Raw genomic sequence first — 18,670 nt, 5'->3', positions numbered from 1 at the left:
TATCCAAACTTAGGAACTGATGTGAACCTTTGGATAAATCCCTTACTAACCAAAGCTTTACTATCTACTGTCAGAAACTTAAGAACTGAATATACGCAGATAATGTTGATATCCTTATCTAGTCTACCTGGACATACGAGCCAAAGGATCTGGACAGCGCATGTGTGAAAGGACACAGGTGCATGTCACCACACCCAGCTAATTTTTTTTTATTTTTACATTTTTTGTAGAGATGGGGTTTTGCCATATTGCCCAGGTTGGTCTCAAACTCCTGGTCTTGAGTGATCCTCCCACCTCAGCCTCCCAAAGTGTTGGTTTTACAGGTATGAGCCACCACACCCTGCCTCATATTTTCTTTTTATTTGCATAAAGAAACTCTCAAAAGATTCAATAGAAAGGAATAAGAGTTGTTACCTTTCCAGGGCAAAGGGCATAACAGGTGGATAGGTAACGGGAATGACGGCAAGAGTTTTCACCCATTAATTTTTTGTTTGATTTTTCAACCATGTGAATGTGCTACCTTTTTAAAATCATGAGGATTTTGAACAATGCCAAAAGCACAGAACAATTACTATGCAATTCAGTTTTTCAACTAGCATATAAAATATAGAAACAATGATAAACACAACTAAAATGTTAAAATTTTCAGTCATAAGTACTTATACCATGACTTTCATTAATTTATTTATTCTAATTATGCTTTATAGAAATGGTCACTGTACTAATATTACATTCTCATTTATTATAATTTTATTTGAAATGCTCATAAAAAGTTGAGAAGTGGCAAAAAATAAAATAAAAAAATTACTCTCGCTGGTGACCAAAATTAACCCCTCAATTAACACAATTACTTGGTACCACCAAGGTCACCAGGCACCACCAACAGACCTACCACATCAGAACTGTTTTGGGGACAATATCCTCCTCAAATAAATAAAATCAGCCTCAGCTTTTAAAAAAAAAAAAGTTAGAACTATGTTGGGGAAGAAGGCGGGAACCAGTGGGAAACTGTACTTGAAAAAAAAAAAAAATCAAAAATGAAAGAACAAAATCCTTCCTGTGCTGATTCTGCTTTTTTGGAAACCAGTTATTTAGTCCACTCCCTGGCCCTTTGCACGCACAACTAGGATTCAAAACGTAAGTTTTGAAAAGACTCAAAAGCAGTGAAAAACAGAGCTAGCACTTAAACACTCATCTCTGAGCCCCCTAGTCCAGTCCTTTTTTTTCAAGCCCCTCTAGCCTAGTTGATGGTGAAGAAAAAAGATGTAACATAATGTTACACAGAACTTTTACTCTCCTTTTGTCAAACCTGGGATCTAAAATAACTTGGGTTTTCAAGTTCTTTTCCTTTCACTCAACATCCACTCAGGCTTTCTTGTTTCTCTTTTTTTCACTTTTCAGTTATGGAAGACAATTGTACCTCTGTCTAATTGTAAAGTATTTTGTATATTTTATACTTTTCCCAGAGCAGAGGAATCAACTATAGCCTGCTGCTCCTAGAAGCTCTTCCAGTAGGGAACAAGGGTTGGGAAACTATGACCTTTGGGCCAGATCCAGCCAACCACCAGTTTACTTGTTTTTGTAAATAAAGTTTTACTGAAACACAGTCACACCCGTTCATTTTCCTATTGCCTATGACAGTTGTCTTGCTACAACAGAAGAGTCAAGTAGCTGCGATGCTATCTTGCCCTTTACAGAAAAAGTTAGCTGACCCTGATCTAAAATCATGAAAATTATCCTCTGTCATTAAGGATAGAGATGGTAATAAGAACTTCTTTAGTAATAGTATGATAGTGATTACTATGTCAGCTACTTCTGGTTGAGTGGATAATTAGCAACAAATAGACAAAGGTAGAAGGAGAAAAAGGGAGGTGAAACAAAACACCGAAAAACAAAAGATCTGCAAGCTAGATATCCAGGACCTAACTGCATGGTAAGTATTACAGATATATTAAATGAGGAACCATCCTGGCACTGAATGGGAACCAGGTGATACTCTGCCCTGCCTCCCAGCCTACCTGTTCTGCCAGCCAGGCAATATGCTTGACCTCTTTACTGCCTCCTGCTGTACTGGTTGCCCCAAGCATGGCGTTGAGTTCAGCCAACACCTGTGGGAGGAGAGCCATTATGTTGGTGTGGATAGCTACGAACCAGGAGTGTGCTGTGGCTGTATCTTTGCAGCGTAGGATCAACGTGTTCCTGCTATCAGGAGAATGTAGCTCTATCAATCTGTGTGGAAAAAGAAAAAAAAAAAGTGAGCTAGGACAGAAGTCACCAAACCTGCCAGGTTTAAAATACATCACTGCAAATCTATTTTAATTTTGCATTCTTCAAATAAATTTGTATACTCAAATAAAGATATTTTCTCGGCTGGGCATGGTGGCTCATGCCTGTAATACTAGCACTTTGGGAGGCCAAGGCAGGCGGATTGCCTGAGCTCAGGAGTTCGAGACCAGCCTGGGCAACACGGTGAAACCCCGTCTCTGCTAATACATAAAAAATTAGCCAGGCATGGTGGTGGGTGCCTGTAATCCCAGCTACTCAGGAGGCTGAGGCAGGAGAATTGCTTGAACCCAGGAGGCGGAGGTTGCAGTGAGATAAGATCACACCACTGCACTCCAGCCTGGGTGACAGAGCGAGATTCCATCTCAAAAAAAAAAAAAAAAAAAAAAGATACTTTCTCTTAATTCCCTAGAGTCCAATTCCAAAGAAAACAACATGTGGAAAGATAAAAATCAGAGGCCGGACACGGTGGCTCATTCCTGTAATCTCAGCACTTTGGGAGGCCAAGGCGGGCGGATTGCCTGAGATCAGGAGTTTGAGGCCAGTCTGGCCAACATAGTGAAACCCCGACTCTATCAAAAATACAAAAAATTTAGCTGGGTGTTGGGGTGTGTGCCTGTAATCCCAGCTACTCGGGAGGCTGAGGCAGGGGAACTGCTTGAACCAGGGAGGTGGAGGTTGCAGTGAGCCGAGATTCAGCCTAGGTGACAGAGCAAAACTCTGTCTCAAAAAAAAAAAAAAAAAAAATCAGAAAGACCAACTTGGGCTAGTTACTGAACCTGAGAAAAAATTAAAAAAAGAAACACCAACTGTTGGATCTGTCATTTCAGTGTTAATGTAATAAGCTGAGGGAACTTACTGTAGAGTCTACAGTAGATCACTTTGCCTTAATTTCTATGTCTAAGACATGAAAAGCATGCTTGCTGAACTACATAGGCACACTGTAAAGAAGGAACTGATACCCTTTTAAGTATTTAGGAAATTCTGGTATAAAGTAGTGCCAGCTTAAAAAGATGTACTGCCATATAATGAACTGAAATTTACATTATGTGAAATAAATAGAAAATTAGCGGCCGGGCATGGTGGCTCACGCTTGTAATCCCAGCACTTTGGGAGGCTGAGATGGGCAGATCACCTCAGGTCAGGAGTTTGAGACCAGCCTGGCCAACATGGCGAAACCCTGTCTCTACTAAAATATACAAAAATTAGCCAGGCGTGTTGGCACATGCCTGTAATCCCAGCTACTCAGGAGGCTGAGGCAGGAGAATTGCTTGAACCCAGGAGCTGGAGGTTGCAGTGAGCCAAGATTGCGCCACTGCACTCCAGCCTGGGTGACAAAGCAAGACTCCTTCTCAAAAAAAAAAAAAAAAAAAGAAAGAAAAAGAAAATTAGCAGAAGATTATTACTCTTTATGAAAATTTGGAACTGTGTTTGGGTACTTTTATATGATTACTCCTCTAGTGAATTATGATAGAAAAATAGTCAAGAGATCAACACTATGACTGTTCTGTATTAATGCTCACTGAGAACAATCTATATTTCAAAAGTAACCTTTAGAAAATAGCTAAAATATTTTAAATACACATTGAAAAAATTATTTATAAAGCAATCTATTGAATATTGTTTTGTGTTTTAATCAAAGTTCTTGCAAAGATAAATTTTAAAAGTCAAATAAATAAATAAATGACTAAGATATATACTCTGCTGTGAACATATCTATCTTTTAAAATGGAAAAAAAAAAAAAGGCCATTAGTGTTTTTCATGGTAGGCTACAAACTGACAAACTGCCAATGACCAGGGAGAGAGTTTTCTTTACATTATTTTCTGAACACAGTTTTTGCTGCCTAAAAGCACTATCATCAGATTCTATGCCACTTGTCAAAAAGATAAGCAATTTACAAGTACACTAGCATTTCTGCTTTGAAGCTCTTTTGTCAAAGTTTCTAAACCCTTTATAATTCCAAATACTTTAAATTGTCATATTTTGTATTGCAAATATTCATTTTCATTTGAATTCTGGTTGGTCTATCCTTTCTTAAACATTTATTGAGCACCTACTATATGCCAAATATTGTGCTAGGCACTGGTATTGGAGATACAGTGATGAAAAAAGTAGATCATCTAGCTACTTCCAGGCCTACCTACCATCTATCCATCTTTTATATGCTATCAAAGTTCTATGGTAACAGCAAAATAGGACAAAAGTTCTAGAAAATAGAAGACATAAAATAAGAGTTGTGGCTGGGCGCAGTGGCTTACGCCTGTAATCCCAGCACTTTGGGAGGCTGAGGCAGGCGGATAACGGGGTCAGGAGATCGAAACCATCCTGGCTAACGTGGTGAAACCCCGTCTCTACTAAAAACACAAAAAATTGGCTGGGCGTGGTGGTGGGCGCCTGTAGTCCCAGCTACTCGGGAGGCTGAAGCAGAAGAATGGCGTGAACCCAGGAGGCGGAGCTTGCAGTGAGCCGAGATCGTGTCACTGCACTCCAGCCTGGGCAGCAGAGCGAAACTCCGTCTCAAGAAAAAAAATAAATAAATAAAAATAAATAAATAAGAGTCGTGAACAGCCAAAAGGCTTAAGAAAAGTCCGTATTCGAAAGTTCATATTACTCAGAGGAAAACCTTTAGATAACAAGTTTTAAGCTATTTGCTTTTTATTTAGATACAGTTCTGATGAGCTCTTTGATTTCCTATTCTATACCTAAACATATTAAGACGTAGCTTGGTTCCAGAATTTAGAGGGTCTTGAATAGCAGGTTAGGTCTGAATATTAATTGGTAACTTTTTTTTTTTTTGAGATGGAGTCTCGCTCTTCACCCAGGCTGGAGTGCAGTGGTACGATCTCAGCTCAATGAAACCTCTGACTTCCGGGTTCAAGCGATTCTCCTGCCTCAGCCTCCCAAGTAGCTGGGATTACAGGTACACGCCACCAAGCCTGGCTAACTTTTTGTATTTTTAGTAGAGACAGGGTTTCACCATGTTGGCCAGGCTGGTCTCGAACTCCTGACCTCAAGTGATCCGCCTGCCTCGGTCTCCCAAAGTGCTGGTATTACAGGTGTGAGCCACTGTGCCAGGCCTTAATTGGTCACTATTAATAACATAGAATCATTTAGAATTCTCAACAGGAGGGCAACATGATCAAAACAATGAACTTAAAAAATAATTTTATGAGACATTTGTACACCCATGTTTATAGCAGCATCATTCACAATAGCCAAAAGGAGGAAGCAACCCAAATGTCCATCAATGGATGAATGGATAAACAAAATGTAGTATATACATATAATGGCATTATTCAGCCTTAATAAGGAAAGAAATCCTAACACATGTTACAACATGCATCAACATTGAGGATATTATACTAAGTAAAATAAGCCAGTCACGAAAGAAGAAATAACATATGAGCCTACTTTTATGAAGTATCTAGAGAAAACTCACAGAAAGCAGAATGGTAGGTGCCAGGAGCTGAAGGAAGGGTGAAATGGGGAGTTTTTTAATGACTAGAGTATTTTAGTTTTGCAAGAAGAAAAATTTCTGGACATTGGTTGTACAAAAATATGAATATACTTAACACTTCTGACCTGTACACTTAAAAATGATTAAGAAATTTCATGTTATGTGTATTTTACCACCATTTAAAAAAATTAGGCAAGTACAGTGACTCATGCCTGTAATCCCAATACTTTGCAGAGGCTGAGGCGGGGAAATCACTTGAAGCCAGGAGTTTGAGACCAGCCTGGGCAACAAAGTGAGACCCCATCTCTACAAAACTTTTTTTTTTTTTTTTGAGACGGAGTTTCGCTCTTTCGCCCAGGCTGGAGTGCAGTGGCCCGATCTTGGCTCACTGCAACCTCCGCCTTCTGGTTTCAAGCAATTCTCCTGCCTCAGCCTCCCGAGTAGCTGGGACTACAGGTGCCCGCCACCACGCCCGGCTAGTTTTTGTATTTTTAGTAGAGACAGGGTTTCACTATGTTGGCTAGGCTGGTCTCGAACTCCTGACCTCATGATCCGCCCACCTCAGCTTCCCAAAGTGCTGGGATTACAGGCGTGAGCCACTGCGTCGCCCCCCACCCCAACCAATTTTTTTTTTTTTTTTTTTTTTGAGACAGAGTTTACCTCTTGTTGCCCGGGCTGGAGTGCAATGGCGCAGTCTCAGCTCACTGCAACCTCCACCTCCTGGTTTAAGCGATTCTCCTGCCTCAGCCTCCCAAGTAGCTGGGATTACAGGCAAGTGCCACCACGCCTGGCTAGTTTTTGTATCTTTAGTAGAGAGGGGGATTCACCATGTTGGTCAGGCTGGTCTGAAATTCCTGACCTCAGGTGATCCACCCGCCTCAGCCTCCCAAAGTATTGGGATTATAGGTATGAACCATCGTGCCCAGCCCCAACAAAAAAATTTTTTTTTTTTTTTAAGACAGAGTCTCGCTCTTTCACCCAGGCTGGAGTACAGTGTTGTGATCTCGGCTCACTGCAAGCTCCACCTCCCAGGTTCACGCCACTCTTCTGCCTCAGCCTCCCTAGTAGTTGTCACTACAGGCACCCACCACCATGCCAAGCTAATTTTTTGTATTTTTAGTAGAGACGGGGTTTCACCGTGTTAGCCAGATGGTTTCGATCTCCTGACCTCGTGATCTGCCCGCCTTGGCCTCCCAAAGTGCTGGGGTTACAGGCATGAGCCACTGTGCACGGCCCTCAAATTTTTTTTTATTAGCCAGGCATGGTGACATACATCTGCAGTCCTAGCTACTAGGGAGGCTGAGGTGGGACGATCTCTTGAGCACAGGAGTTCAAGGCTAGAGTGAGCTATGATAGTACCACTGTACTCTAGCCTGGGTGACAGAGTGAGATCCTGTCTCTAAAAAATAAATAAATAAAATAAAAATAATAATAAAATAATTTTATGGTGGGATGTGAGATGAATTACAATAAAGACAGAAATGGCCTGGTGAGATTTAATTGAACGCAAGAAAAATGAGACTACACACAGAAGTCATCAGTAGGGACACAGATTACTGGGCAGAAATTCTTCCACCCTAAGAGCCCATTGCAGCCTTGACCATACAGGTCTCAAGTGATCCTCCCACCTCAGCCTCCCAGTTAGCTGGGACTACAGGTGTGCACCACCACACCCAACTACTTTAAAAAAAATTTTTTTTTGTAGAGACGGGGTCTCACTATGTTGCCAGGCTGGTCTTGAACTCCTGGGCTCAAGTGACCCTCCTGCCTTGGCCTCCTAAAGTGCTAGGATTACAGGCATGAGCCACCGTGCTTGGTCACTCTGTATATTTGGGATACCAGTCCTTTATTGGATATGTATTTTGTAAAGATTTTTTCCCAATGTGTGGCTTGTCTTTTCATTCTCTTAAGTGTCTTTTGCAGAGCTGAAGTTTTAAATATTAAAGAGGTTCAACTTGTCAGTTTTTTCTCTATGGATTGTGCTTTTGGGGTTGTATGTAAGAAGTCACCACGAAACTTAAAGGGGATTTTTTTAAAAGCATAATCTTACAAATCCAAGAACAGGAGAGGAGTGACTACAACAAAATTTTGGAAGCTAGTAAACAGAGGAGTTAAATGACTTAGCCGATTTAAGAAAAGTGGAAAGAGCCAAATCCCAGCCAATCCATGTTGGAGAATCCCTAAGAGGCCGGGGAAGCAGTGTTACCAATTACCTCTGGAAGTGGGAGTAAAGCATGCAGCTTTACTCTGAGTGGTATGGCTGAAAGCCTGTCAGCATTCCCCACATCCAGTGGCCAGTGACTGCCCCACCCTCATTCAAGCAGAAGATTCAGAGTCACCCTCATCCCACCAAACTGGGTGGGGGAGGCAATGATGTCCTTATTTCAGATCGTATATCAGGCTGACTATTTCCTAGAGGGACTATTTATTTCCATCTAGTTGCTTTGGCACTGTAACCAGTATAACATCTTTTAAGCACATGCTAAATGTTCAGCTGCAAAACCTTGACCAGAAATTTCCTTCACTCCTCCTACTGACCTACTTAGCACTACAGATAGCAATCAGTTCATCCTTCTCGAGGCACAGAATGTTCACCTTCTGAAAGTCTTTACACATCATACAATTCCTAGGACAATCTCTCAGACATTCCTCCTTTGACACAGTCTGAGTTCTGAAAATCCTGATGTCTCAGATCCTAGTTATTAATAACTGGAAGAATGGAAAATAAATCTGTTATAAAATAAAACTAAGCCTGATTAAACACAAGTAGATACCGGGACCACTGGGCTGAAAAAAGATGAGAATAGACAGTAAGTTATTTCCCATTGACAGTTAACCAGTTTTTTTGTTTTTGTTTCTGTTTTTGAGACAAGAGTCTTGCTCTGTCGCCCAGGCTGGAGTGCAGTGGCACGATCTTGGCTCAATGCAAGCTCCGCCTCCTGGGTTCACGCCATTCTCCTGCCTCAGCCTCCCCAGTAGCTGGGACTACAGGTGCCCGCCACCACGCCTGGCTAATTTTTTGTATTTTTAGTAGAGACAGGGTTTCACCATGTTAACCAGGATGGTCTCGATCTCCTGACCTCGTGATCCACCCACCTCAGCCTCCCAAAGTGCTGGGATTACAGGTGTGAGCCACCACGCCTGGCCAGTTAACCAGTTTTTTATGAAAAGAAAAATTTTGCGATTTTTCTTGAAAAGGGATTGCGAAATAGAAAATTAAATTAGAAGAAACAGCAAAGAAACTCCAAAATAGGACTGATGAGTCTAGTATCCAAAAGAGTCCACCTTTGAAGAAACCATTAAAACTGACAAAGGGGGCCGGGTGCGCTGGCTCACGCCTGTAATCCCAGCACTTTGGGAGGCCGAGGTGGGCGGATCACGAGGTCAGAAGATCGAGACCATCCTAGCTAACACGGTGAAACCCCGTCTCTACTAAAAATACAAAAAATTAGCCAGGTGTGGTGGCGGGCGCCTGCAGTCCCAGCTACTCGGGAGGCTGAGGCAGGAGAATGGCGTGAACCCGGGAGGCGGAGCTTGCAGTGAGCCAAGATTGTGCCACTGCACTCCGGCCTGGGCGACAGAGACTCCATCTCAAAAAAAAAATAAAAAAAAACTGACGAAGGGGACAAAGTAATTTGTAAAGCCTACTGCTATTTTAAAAGCAAATTCCAATGAAAACTTTGCTAATAAAAATATGGAGACAATCTGCCAGTAATCATTTGGGTCCACAAGGGAGAAGAGGAGATAGCTATAATGTGTGAAGTTTTGGCCTCGTGTCAAACCAGAGGATTTTCTGAGAAATGCAATTAACATTTTGATCAGATGAATCAAATCAGTGTTTAGGTACACAGGATTCTATAAGTCTAGCTTACTTTACTTCTCCTGTTTAGCAAAGTCTTTGATATAACTTATGTGTTCAACTTAGTAATAATCATATACTTTTACACATTATAAAGGCAAAATTTACCTTTTACATGGAAAACAGCCAATGTGGAGATGACTGAAGCACTGTGAACCAATGCAAGGAACGTGGATTTACATTTCCGAAAGGAGTGTTTAAGAACACCTTGTTCTTCCTAAACTTTACACTGCCTACAATACTGATTGCTAAGGAAGGGGCTCATGTTCTCTCCTTGGACTTCATCATTATTTAATAAGTGTTCACTTTCCAGAATGAAATACGTATAATTACCAGATGCATCAAGATGCATCCAGTGAGGTCTTGAAAACTCAAGGTAGAGGAAGGGAGTAAAATTCCTCTTCCCCTGCACTTGCTCATTCTGATCATTAGCACTTTTTACTTTTTCTCAGCTCTATGGAACTAAATCAAAGTAGTAAAGCAGAAAAAAAGGGTATTTCCCTCTAATATCAAACACATTTTTGCTTTAGAAAGTGAAGGCTTTAGATAAGAATGAAGGATGAGCCACAAAAAGATTCCACTATGCACCCATCACAAAGGTAAATATTAAAAAGACTGACACCTTTTGGTGAGGATGTGGAGCAATGAAAACTCTCATATATTGGCAGGAACATAAAATGGCACAATTACTTTGGAAGAAAGTCTGACAGTTTATTTTATTTTATTTTTTTATTTTTAGTAGAGATGGGGTTTCACCATGTTGGCCCAGCTGGTCTCAAACTCCTGACCTCAGGTGATCCACCCGCCTCGACCTCCCAAAGTACTGGGATTACAGGCATGAGCCACTGTGCCCAGCCTGGCAGTTTGTTGTTATTGTTTTTGAGATGGAGTTTCACTCCTGTTGCCCAGGCTGGAGTGTAAGTAATGGTGCGATCTCGGCTCACCGCAACCTCCGCCTACCGAGTTCATGCAATTCTCCTCCTTCAGCCTCCCGAGTAACTGGGATTACAGGCATGAGCCACCACGCCCAGCTAACTTTGTTTTTTTAGTAGAGACGGGGTTTCTCCATGTTGGTCAGGCTGGTCTTGAACTCCTGACCTCAGGTGATCTGCCCACCTCAGCCTCCCAAAATGTTGGGATTACAGGCGTTAGCCACTGAGCCTGGCCTAGTTTTTTTTTTTTTTTTAAACTAAACATGCACCTATCCTTTGACCCAGCAATTCCACTCCTACGAATTTACCCAACAGAAATGAAAATGTTTCTGAGGCCTTTAAACCAGAAGAAAAAAAAAAAAAAAAAGGAAAAGTACAAAAATATTCAGTAACTTTATTAATACTAACTCCACACTGGAAATTGTTCAAGTGACTATCAATAAAAAACAGATAAACAAATGGATATTTCCTTTAACAGAGCTGAGATAAATTTAAGGACCAATGAGCTCCAAGTTATTTCATTATTTTATTTTTATTTCTTTTTGAGACAGAATCTCACTCTGTCACCTGGTGTGTCCAGGCTGGAGTGCAGTGGCACAATCTCGGCTAACTGCAACCTCCGCCTCCCAGGTTCAAGCGATTCTCATGCCTCAGCCTCTTGAGTAGCTGGGATTACAGGTGTGTGCCACCATGCCTGGGCAATTTTTTGTTATTTTTAGTACAGACAGGGTCACAAACTCCTGGCCTCAAGTGATCCACCCGCTTCAGTCTCCCAAAGTGCTAGGATTACAGGCATGAGCCCCCAGCTCTGAGTTATTTTATAGATATTATTTATTCTCATTCTAAAGTACATAGTTGAGCAGATATTATGTCCATTCTACAGAGAAAACAGGGGGACAGAGAAATTAAGGAACTTATTTAAGGTCACAAGGACACTAACAATGCCTATAATAATAACTTGAGAACTTATTATTGTCTTATTTAATCCTCCTATAATCTTATTTTATACAGGGGAAATGCAAGGCTTGTGGAAAACAAGTAGCTTGACCAACATTACAAAGCCTATCTTCCTAACTTCTATCTTCTCTCATAACTGAGGTCTAATTAGTTAATGGTTCTGTACATTTTTTCTGCCAAGACACACAGATGTTCACATTCCCATGAGTATAGCCGAAGTCATGCATATTTTTTGCAAATTCCTTGTAATTCTACTGCTTTTATGTCTAAAAAGCGCATGGAAATGCAAGTATAAGTGGTATCATCATAGGAATAACCTTGAATCTCTTCCAATTTATATTTTACAAAAAGCAAATCATTTGCAAAATTTTTTATTTTTTAAAATTTTTTTTGAGACAGAGTTTTGCAAAGTGCTGCAAACTCAGCTCACTGCAACCTCCACCTCCCAGGTTCAAGCAATTCTCCTATCTCAGCCTCCCGAATAGCTGGGATTACAGGCGTGCATCACTACTCCTGGCTAATTTTTGTATTTTTAGTAGAAACGGGATTTCACCATGTTGGCCAGGCTGATCTCGAACTCCTGATATCAAGTGATCCACCCGCCTTGGCCTCTCAAAGTGCTGGGATTACAGGTGTGAGCCACTGCACCCGGCCAAATTTTGATATCTTAAGTAAAATTAGAACAAGTTACTTTGCAGCATTAAGACTGAGAATCTCAAAACTAGCGTGGATCTTCTAAGACCTTTCCTTATATAGTATGCCACGGTCGAGTAGACTGATCATTTACTGAAAAGGAAGGTATAATAGTACAACTCTTGTAGCCCCAAACTCCCCTCTCCATTTGGTTCTGAAAATCTATTTCACATCTGACCATCACCAAATGTCTTTAGTGTATAAATATGTCAAAGAAAATTCAGCCCCCAAGTTTTAACAAAGACCAAGGTTAACTGGACTTCAATCCTTAGTGAATGATGAAGTAGCACAACGTTTAGCAATATAGCCAAGTCATATCATCTTCTTCCTTCCTTCTTTGCCCACTCCCACAACCCCGGGTTTCTATAGAAACTTTATAACATTTTGCCTTTTTCTTCAATACCCAGCTACATCAGCAGCACTATAGGTACCTATTCTCAGAAATGATTTATGGCTGGGCGCGGTGGCTCATGCCTGTAATCCCAGCACTTTGGGAGACCAAAGCGAGTAGATTGCTGGAATCTAGGAGTTGGAGACCACTCTTGGCAATGTAACAAAAACCCTGTCTATACAAAAAATACAAAAATTAGCTGGGCACAGTGGCATGCACCTGCAGTCCCAGCTACTTGGGAAGCTGAGGCAGGGGAATTACTTGAGCCCAGGAGGCAGAGGTTGCAGTGAGCTAAGACCACGCCATTGTACTCTAGCCTGGGTGAGGGGAGTGAAGCCCTGTCTCAAAAAAAAAAAAAAAAAAAAAAAAAAAAAGATTTATAACAAAATTGACTCTATACTTTTCTCAGCCTGACAGCTAGTTGACAAATGTAGTTGCAATTTGTTCTTCTTTATCACATCGTTTCTCTATTCTATTTAATTCTCTATGGCCCCTAACTTTAAAAAAAAAAAAAAAAAAAAAAAAAGCCCATGATTAACAGACCAAGGGCTCTATATAAATGTATCTCTTTTTTTCTCTCTGTCTCTTTTTTTTTTTTTTTTTTGTAGAGATAGGGTCTTGTTATGTTGCCCAAGCTAGTCTTAAACTCCTGGCCTCAACCAATCCTCCTGCCTCAGCCTCCCAAAGTATTGGGATGATAGGTGTGAGCCACCACCATGTCTGGCTCAAATGAATTTCATTTGTTTATTTATTTATTTTATTTTATTTGAGACAGAGTCTCATTCTGTCACCCAGACTGGAGTGCAGTGGCACAATCTCGGCTCACTACAACCTCTGCCTCCCAGGTTCAAGCAATTCTCCTGCCTCGGCCTTCCAAGTAGCTGGGATTACAGGTGCCTGCCACCATGCCTGGCTGTTTTGTCTTTTTAGTGGAGACAGGGTTTCACCATGTTAGCCAGGCTGGTCTCGAACTCCTGACCTGAAGTAATCCAACTGCCTCGGTCTCCCAAAGTGCTGGGATTACAGGTGTCAGCCACCTCGCCCAGCCCAAATTAAATTCTTACTTTATGAAAAGAATATAAAATTCCTTTAAAGATCAAGCTGTGTTGCACTTGGATGATTCAACATACACACAACCTTCCAGAAATAAACCTATATGTAGCATAAAGTAATTTCTACAATGTCGTGAACTTTTAAAACAAAGCCAACAATTTAAATACATCAGAATATAATTTTCAAAATGTGTTTACATAGTAGTCAGTTAAGACTTTTCTTAAGAGACAGGATATTGTTCTATCACCCAGGCTACAGTGCAGTGGCACAATCCTAGCTCACTGCAGCCTTGAACTCTTGGGTTCAAGTGATCCTCCCACCTCAGCCTCCCAAGTAGCTAGGACTACAGGTGCACGCCAGTATGTCTGGCTAATTTTTTTAAAAAAAATGCTGTAGAGGCGAGGTCTCACTATGTTGCCCAAGTTGGTCTTAAACTTCTGGTTTTTAAGCAATTCTCTAACTCTGGCCTCCCAAGGTGCTGGGATTACAGGTGTAAGCCATTGTGCCCAGCAGAGTTAAGACTTTTTAAAAATACTATTTCTTGAGAACCTACTGTATGTGCTTGGCTCTGTGTAAGGGCCTTTATAGGTACCATCTCATTTAATCTGCACACTAAGTACCATTATCCCTTTTTTTACAGATGATGACATGGCGGTGTATGGAAGTGAAGGGACTTGCTCAGAACCTTACTTTGAGCAGGTGACCTAGTTGGGATTCAAACCAAGGTCTGTCTGACTGCAGAGCTCAGTTCATTCCAGCAAACCACATAATATACTACAGAGCAGAAGCTTTAAAGCCTTAAACACCCAAGGAGGCCTTAAAAACCCAAGGAGGCCACTCAGTTTCTTGGTGTCTTCTGTGCTCCATTCCATCCTGATCAGGGACCTGGCTGTGCATTAAGATCAGAGGAGACCATAATAGTGAAAACACATTATAAAAAGTCTGTCCTTAACTATGTCTTTGGGCAAGTTATTTTCATCTTACTTTTTCCCCTAATCTCTAACCTAACATTCGGTCTACCAGTGCCACTTCATTGAGTTAATGAAGACAAAGTTATAGAACACATATGATTACAGAACTAGGAGGGACATCAGAAATTATCCAATCTAATTTTCTCATTTTGCAAATGAGGAAACTGAGGTCAAGGGAAGCTAACTTGCCAGAGTCACACTGCTGGTTGATTCAGCCAGAACCATAATGCAGACTTCTAACTCTATACTACCTACAGTATAAGGAATTTCCATCTAAGGAGATATTTAAAAATTTCTCTTTAACAAGACTTCTTTCAATTATAAAGTAATACATATTCATAGTGAAAACAGTAATAACAATATTACAGAAAGACATAAAAGGAAGAGAAGATGCCCCCTCTTTCTTTCACCCCTTTAGTCTTATGTGACACACTAGAGGTAAAGCCATTAACAGTTTCTTGTGTGTCTGTTCAAAATTTTTCTACACATATACATGTATATATGTAGAATAACTTAAAATGTGGAACCCCAAAAATGCATCTCTCACCTCAGACTGATGTTTTCTTCTGTATAACTGAGTTAACAGAGTCATATAATACTGCAACATGTCCTTAAGTTTGTAAAGCTGTAGGTATGATGTTCTTGTTAGGTACACCTCACCTGTTTTCCAGATCCGGCATGCTTAGGTTTCTAGCAGCAAAGCACATTTTGAGAGGGATGATCTTCCTGTCCTTGGTGCTGTTCTGGTGTTTTGGCGAACCAGAGTCCTCACTGCCACTAAAGCTTGGTGACTGGGGGGCTGCACCTTCCCACGGCAGATCTGATACTAATGATGGCTTCTTGATATATGGTGTTACTTCTCGGATGAACTTGACTATGAACAAAAAAATCAAAGAAGAAGGTTAGTAATTTTGCTTCCTATAATAAATGATAACTAAAGTATTCACATACATGCTATATCTATAACAAAGTGGGGGAAATGGCTGGGCGCGGTGGCTCACGCCTGTAATCCCAGCACTTTGGGAGGCCAAGGCGGGTGGATCACTTGAGGTCAGGAGTTCAAGGCCAGCCTGGTCAATATAGTGAAACCCCGTCTCTACCAAAAATACAAAAAATTAGGTGAGCATGGTGACATGCGCCTGTAGTCCCAACTACTCAGGAAGCTGAGGCAGGAGAATCGCTTGAACCCGGGAGGTGGTGGTTGCAGTGAGCCGAGATTGTGCCACTGCACTCCAGCCTGGGTGACAGAGAAAGACTCTGCCTCAAAAACAAACAAACAAACAAACAAAAAGTGGGGGGGAAAAAGTAAGTTAAAGAGCCATGAATCCCCTGGAGACAGATTCTAAGACAGACCCATCTAGTCTTTAGATGACTCAACCTTTAGAAACTTCTCCATACATCTACCCATTGGTTCCCTGTCTTCTCAAGCCATATAGAACAAACTTAATCTCTCTTCTACATGAGAACTCTGTAATTGTCTGAAGACAGATTTTTCTCTTCTCTTTCCTCCCCATACTAAGCTAAGTATTTCTATTCCCATTCAACTCAATCAACTTTCATTAGCTACCTACCAAGTGTCGGGAATTAGGCTAGCCAGTAAAGACACAAGGGCAAATGAGCCATGGATTCTATCCCTCAAGGAATGCCCAGCCTTGTAGGGGAGACAGCTATGTAAACAGGTCATCACAGTTCTTAAAATCAAGTGCAAAAATAAAGTATATTCAAGATAAGGTATGATCTAATAAGCACAAAGACAACTCAACTGATCCCCCTTGCTTGTTCAAAATAATCTATTTCCATTAATGTGGCCCCAAATGAAAATCAAGCTTTTAGTAGATAGGAAGCTTTTTTAAGTTCAATTTTAAAACTCATAAAATACTTCTTTTACTTCAGTCATGACTACAATTACTGTCACTTGAGGCGTGGTGTTCTTGTTTCAAAAACTAGACAAACTGGCTGGGCACAGTGGTACACACAGTTTCTCCTGTGAATAGGTAATACATGCACATAAAACAAAACTCAAGAGGTATAAAAGGTTTTATAATAAAAGTCCAGATTTCTAGCTACCCTGTCTCCATTCGTGGAGGCAACCATTCAAAGAGATGCCTGGTATGCTAAGTATGTATGAAAATAAACACATACACGTGCGTGTATATCTGATCATACATATGGTAGTACATTATGCTTACTGTTCTGCAACTTAGTTTTTTTTATTTAATAAGGCTGATAGTCTTTTATAGGCCTAATAGTTGACAGCTCATTCTACAGCATGATGTGGTCACAGAGATGCCTTTGGAATCAAGAAGACCTTGTTCAAATCCTAACTGTGCTTGCTACTCAAAGCTATGTGACCGCACTTAACTCTTCTGAGGTCCTCATCTACAAAATGGGAGTAACACTAAGCAAATAAAAATTTCAGGCACATACTAAACATTCAATAAATACAGTAGGTACCTTTCTTTTTCCTTCCCTAAATTAGAAAGTTAGAGAAGAGTTAAAAATTTTTAATGGTAATCAGTAGAAGAGTTAAAGTTATTTTCTTATACATTATTTAAAAAGATCTACTGAAATTAAGTATAATAATAAAAAATATAACAATTCCAATGCTAGAATTTAGATGTAGTATATCTCTGTGCTTTTTGTGCATAGTTATAATACATGTGCTTCTGGGTAGAGTAAAAGCTAGCTGCCTCAGGTCACCAAAGAGATTTTTTTACCCTAGAAAAATCAGCAGGAGTGCAGTCAGTATAACCCTTGAGCAGCTGACTCAAGCATTTCAATACATACTTCAGCTTTATGCTTTGAAGGACTTTGGCAGAAATTCCTAAGGTTTCCAGTTACTGCAAATGGCAGAGGCATGCTTTTTGAACATTTAAGGCAGTACACTATTGGGCTACCAACTGGAGGAAATGAAAGACATTCTAAATGAATTCTTGAATAATATAGTGGTTAGAAAAGAACCCTTAACGATCTACTCAGTTCATTCAATCACACAGTAGCATCACTGAACTGATTATACACACATCCTAAAACAAAAACAGACATACACATACAATTTATGTATTGCCTTATTAAAAGAGCAATGAATTTTATCTGAGTTGATGGCAATATAGTCCATACCCCCATCTAATTAGCCATCCAGAATGGCTGAAGAGCTGTGGATGGACATCTGTTTCTATGTTTGGGAATGGCAAAAAGTTAACAGTCTTCTGTTTCAGTCCTATGTTAAGGCCTTAACCTGGACATGTGGCTGGATAAGCAGAGCCTTTACACCCCCACATGGAGCTTTCAGTTCAACTCAGAACCCACAACATATTTCAGAATACTTTCATTTTTCCTGATAGTTGAAGATAATCCTCAAAATATTTAATTAAACACTGATGTTTACAAACTGTTTTGAGTGTTCAGATGCTGAAGCTAATTTTCTTTCTTCCATTCATGTATCCCTTTCCTTTTTTTTTTTTTTTTTTTTTTTTTAAAGATGCAGTCTCACTCTGTTGCCCAGGCTGGAGTGCAGGGCTCACTGCAAACTCCGCCTCCTGGGTTCACGCCATTCTCCTGCCTCAGCCTCCCGAGTAACTGGGACTACAGGCGCCTGCCACCACGCCCGGCTAATTTTTTGTATTTTTAGTAGAGACGGGGTTTCACTGTGCTAGCCAGGATGGTCTCGATCTCCAGACCTCGTGATCCACCCACCTTGGTCTCCCAAAATGCTGGGATAACAGGCTTGAGCCACCATGCCCAGCCTCACGTATCCCTTTTACTGAACGTGAAGGTGGCTTCCTCCCACCCCAAAAGCATTACTGTGATCCCTTCTCTTCTTTAGAGTGACAAAAACACATACATGTACTGCACACATGTACCTGTAAAGATGTCTGGAAGGAACTTAATCAAAATATCAATAGTGCTTATATACAGGTGTAGGATTGCATTTTTTTCTTTATGTTGTTCTGTATATTTAAAATTTTTGTTAACTCCATAGTATTTATTTTAAAAACTTATTTAAGAAATGAAGAAAACTTATTTTGAGACCTTGTTCAAACTCTATCTTAATTTTATTTTTGAGACACGG

The 18,670-nt window shown here is 40.6% G+C and overlaps 1 protein-coding gene across 1 annotated transcript in view; it reads right to left on the bottom strand.

The window, feature by feature from the left end:
* SNTB2 (syntrophin beta 2) overlaps positions 1-18,670 on the bottom strand; it is a 125,577-nt gene that overhangs the window by 45,864 nt on the left and 61,043 nt on the right. The window contains exons 2-3 of the mRNA XM_054454120.2: positions 15,259-15,472; positions 2,019-2,229 (exon numbers count right to left, since the gene is read on the bottom strand). Of these exons, the coding sequence (XP_054310095.1) occupies positions 2,019-2,229; positions 15,259-15,472 (425 nt within the window). The remainder of the gene's footprint in view (positions 1-2,018; positions 2,230-15,258; positions 15,473-18,670) is intronic.

The sequence above is a fragment of the Pongo pygmaeus genome, chromosome 18, assembly GCF_028885625.2.
Source record: "Pongo pygmaeus isolate AG05252 chromosome 18, NHGRI_mPonPyg2-v2.0_pri, whole genome shotgun sequence".
NCBI lineage: Eukaryota > Metazoa > Chordata > Mammalia > Primates > Hominidae > Pongo > Pongo pygmaeus.
This window is presented reverse-complemented; position numbering and strand designations above follow the sequence as displayed.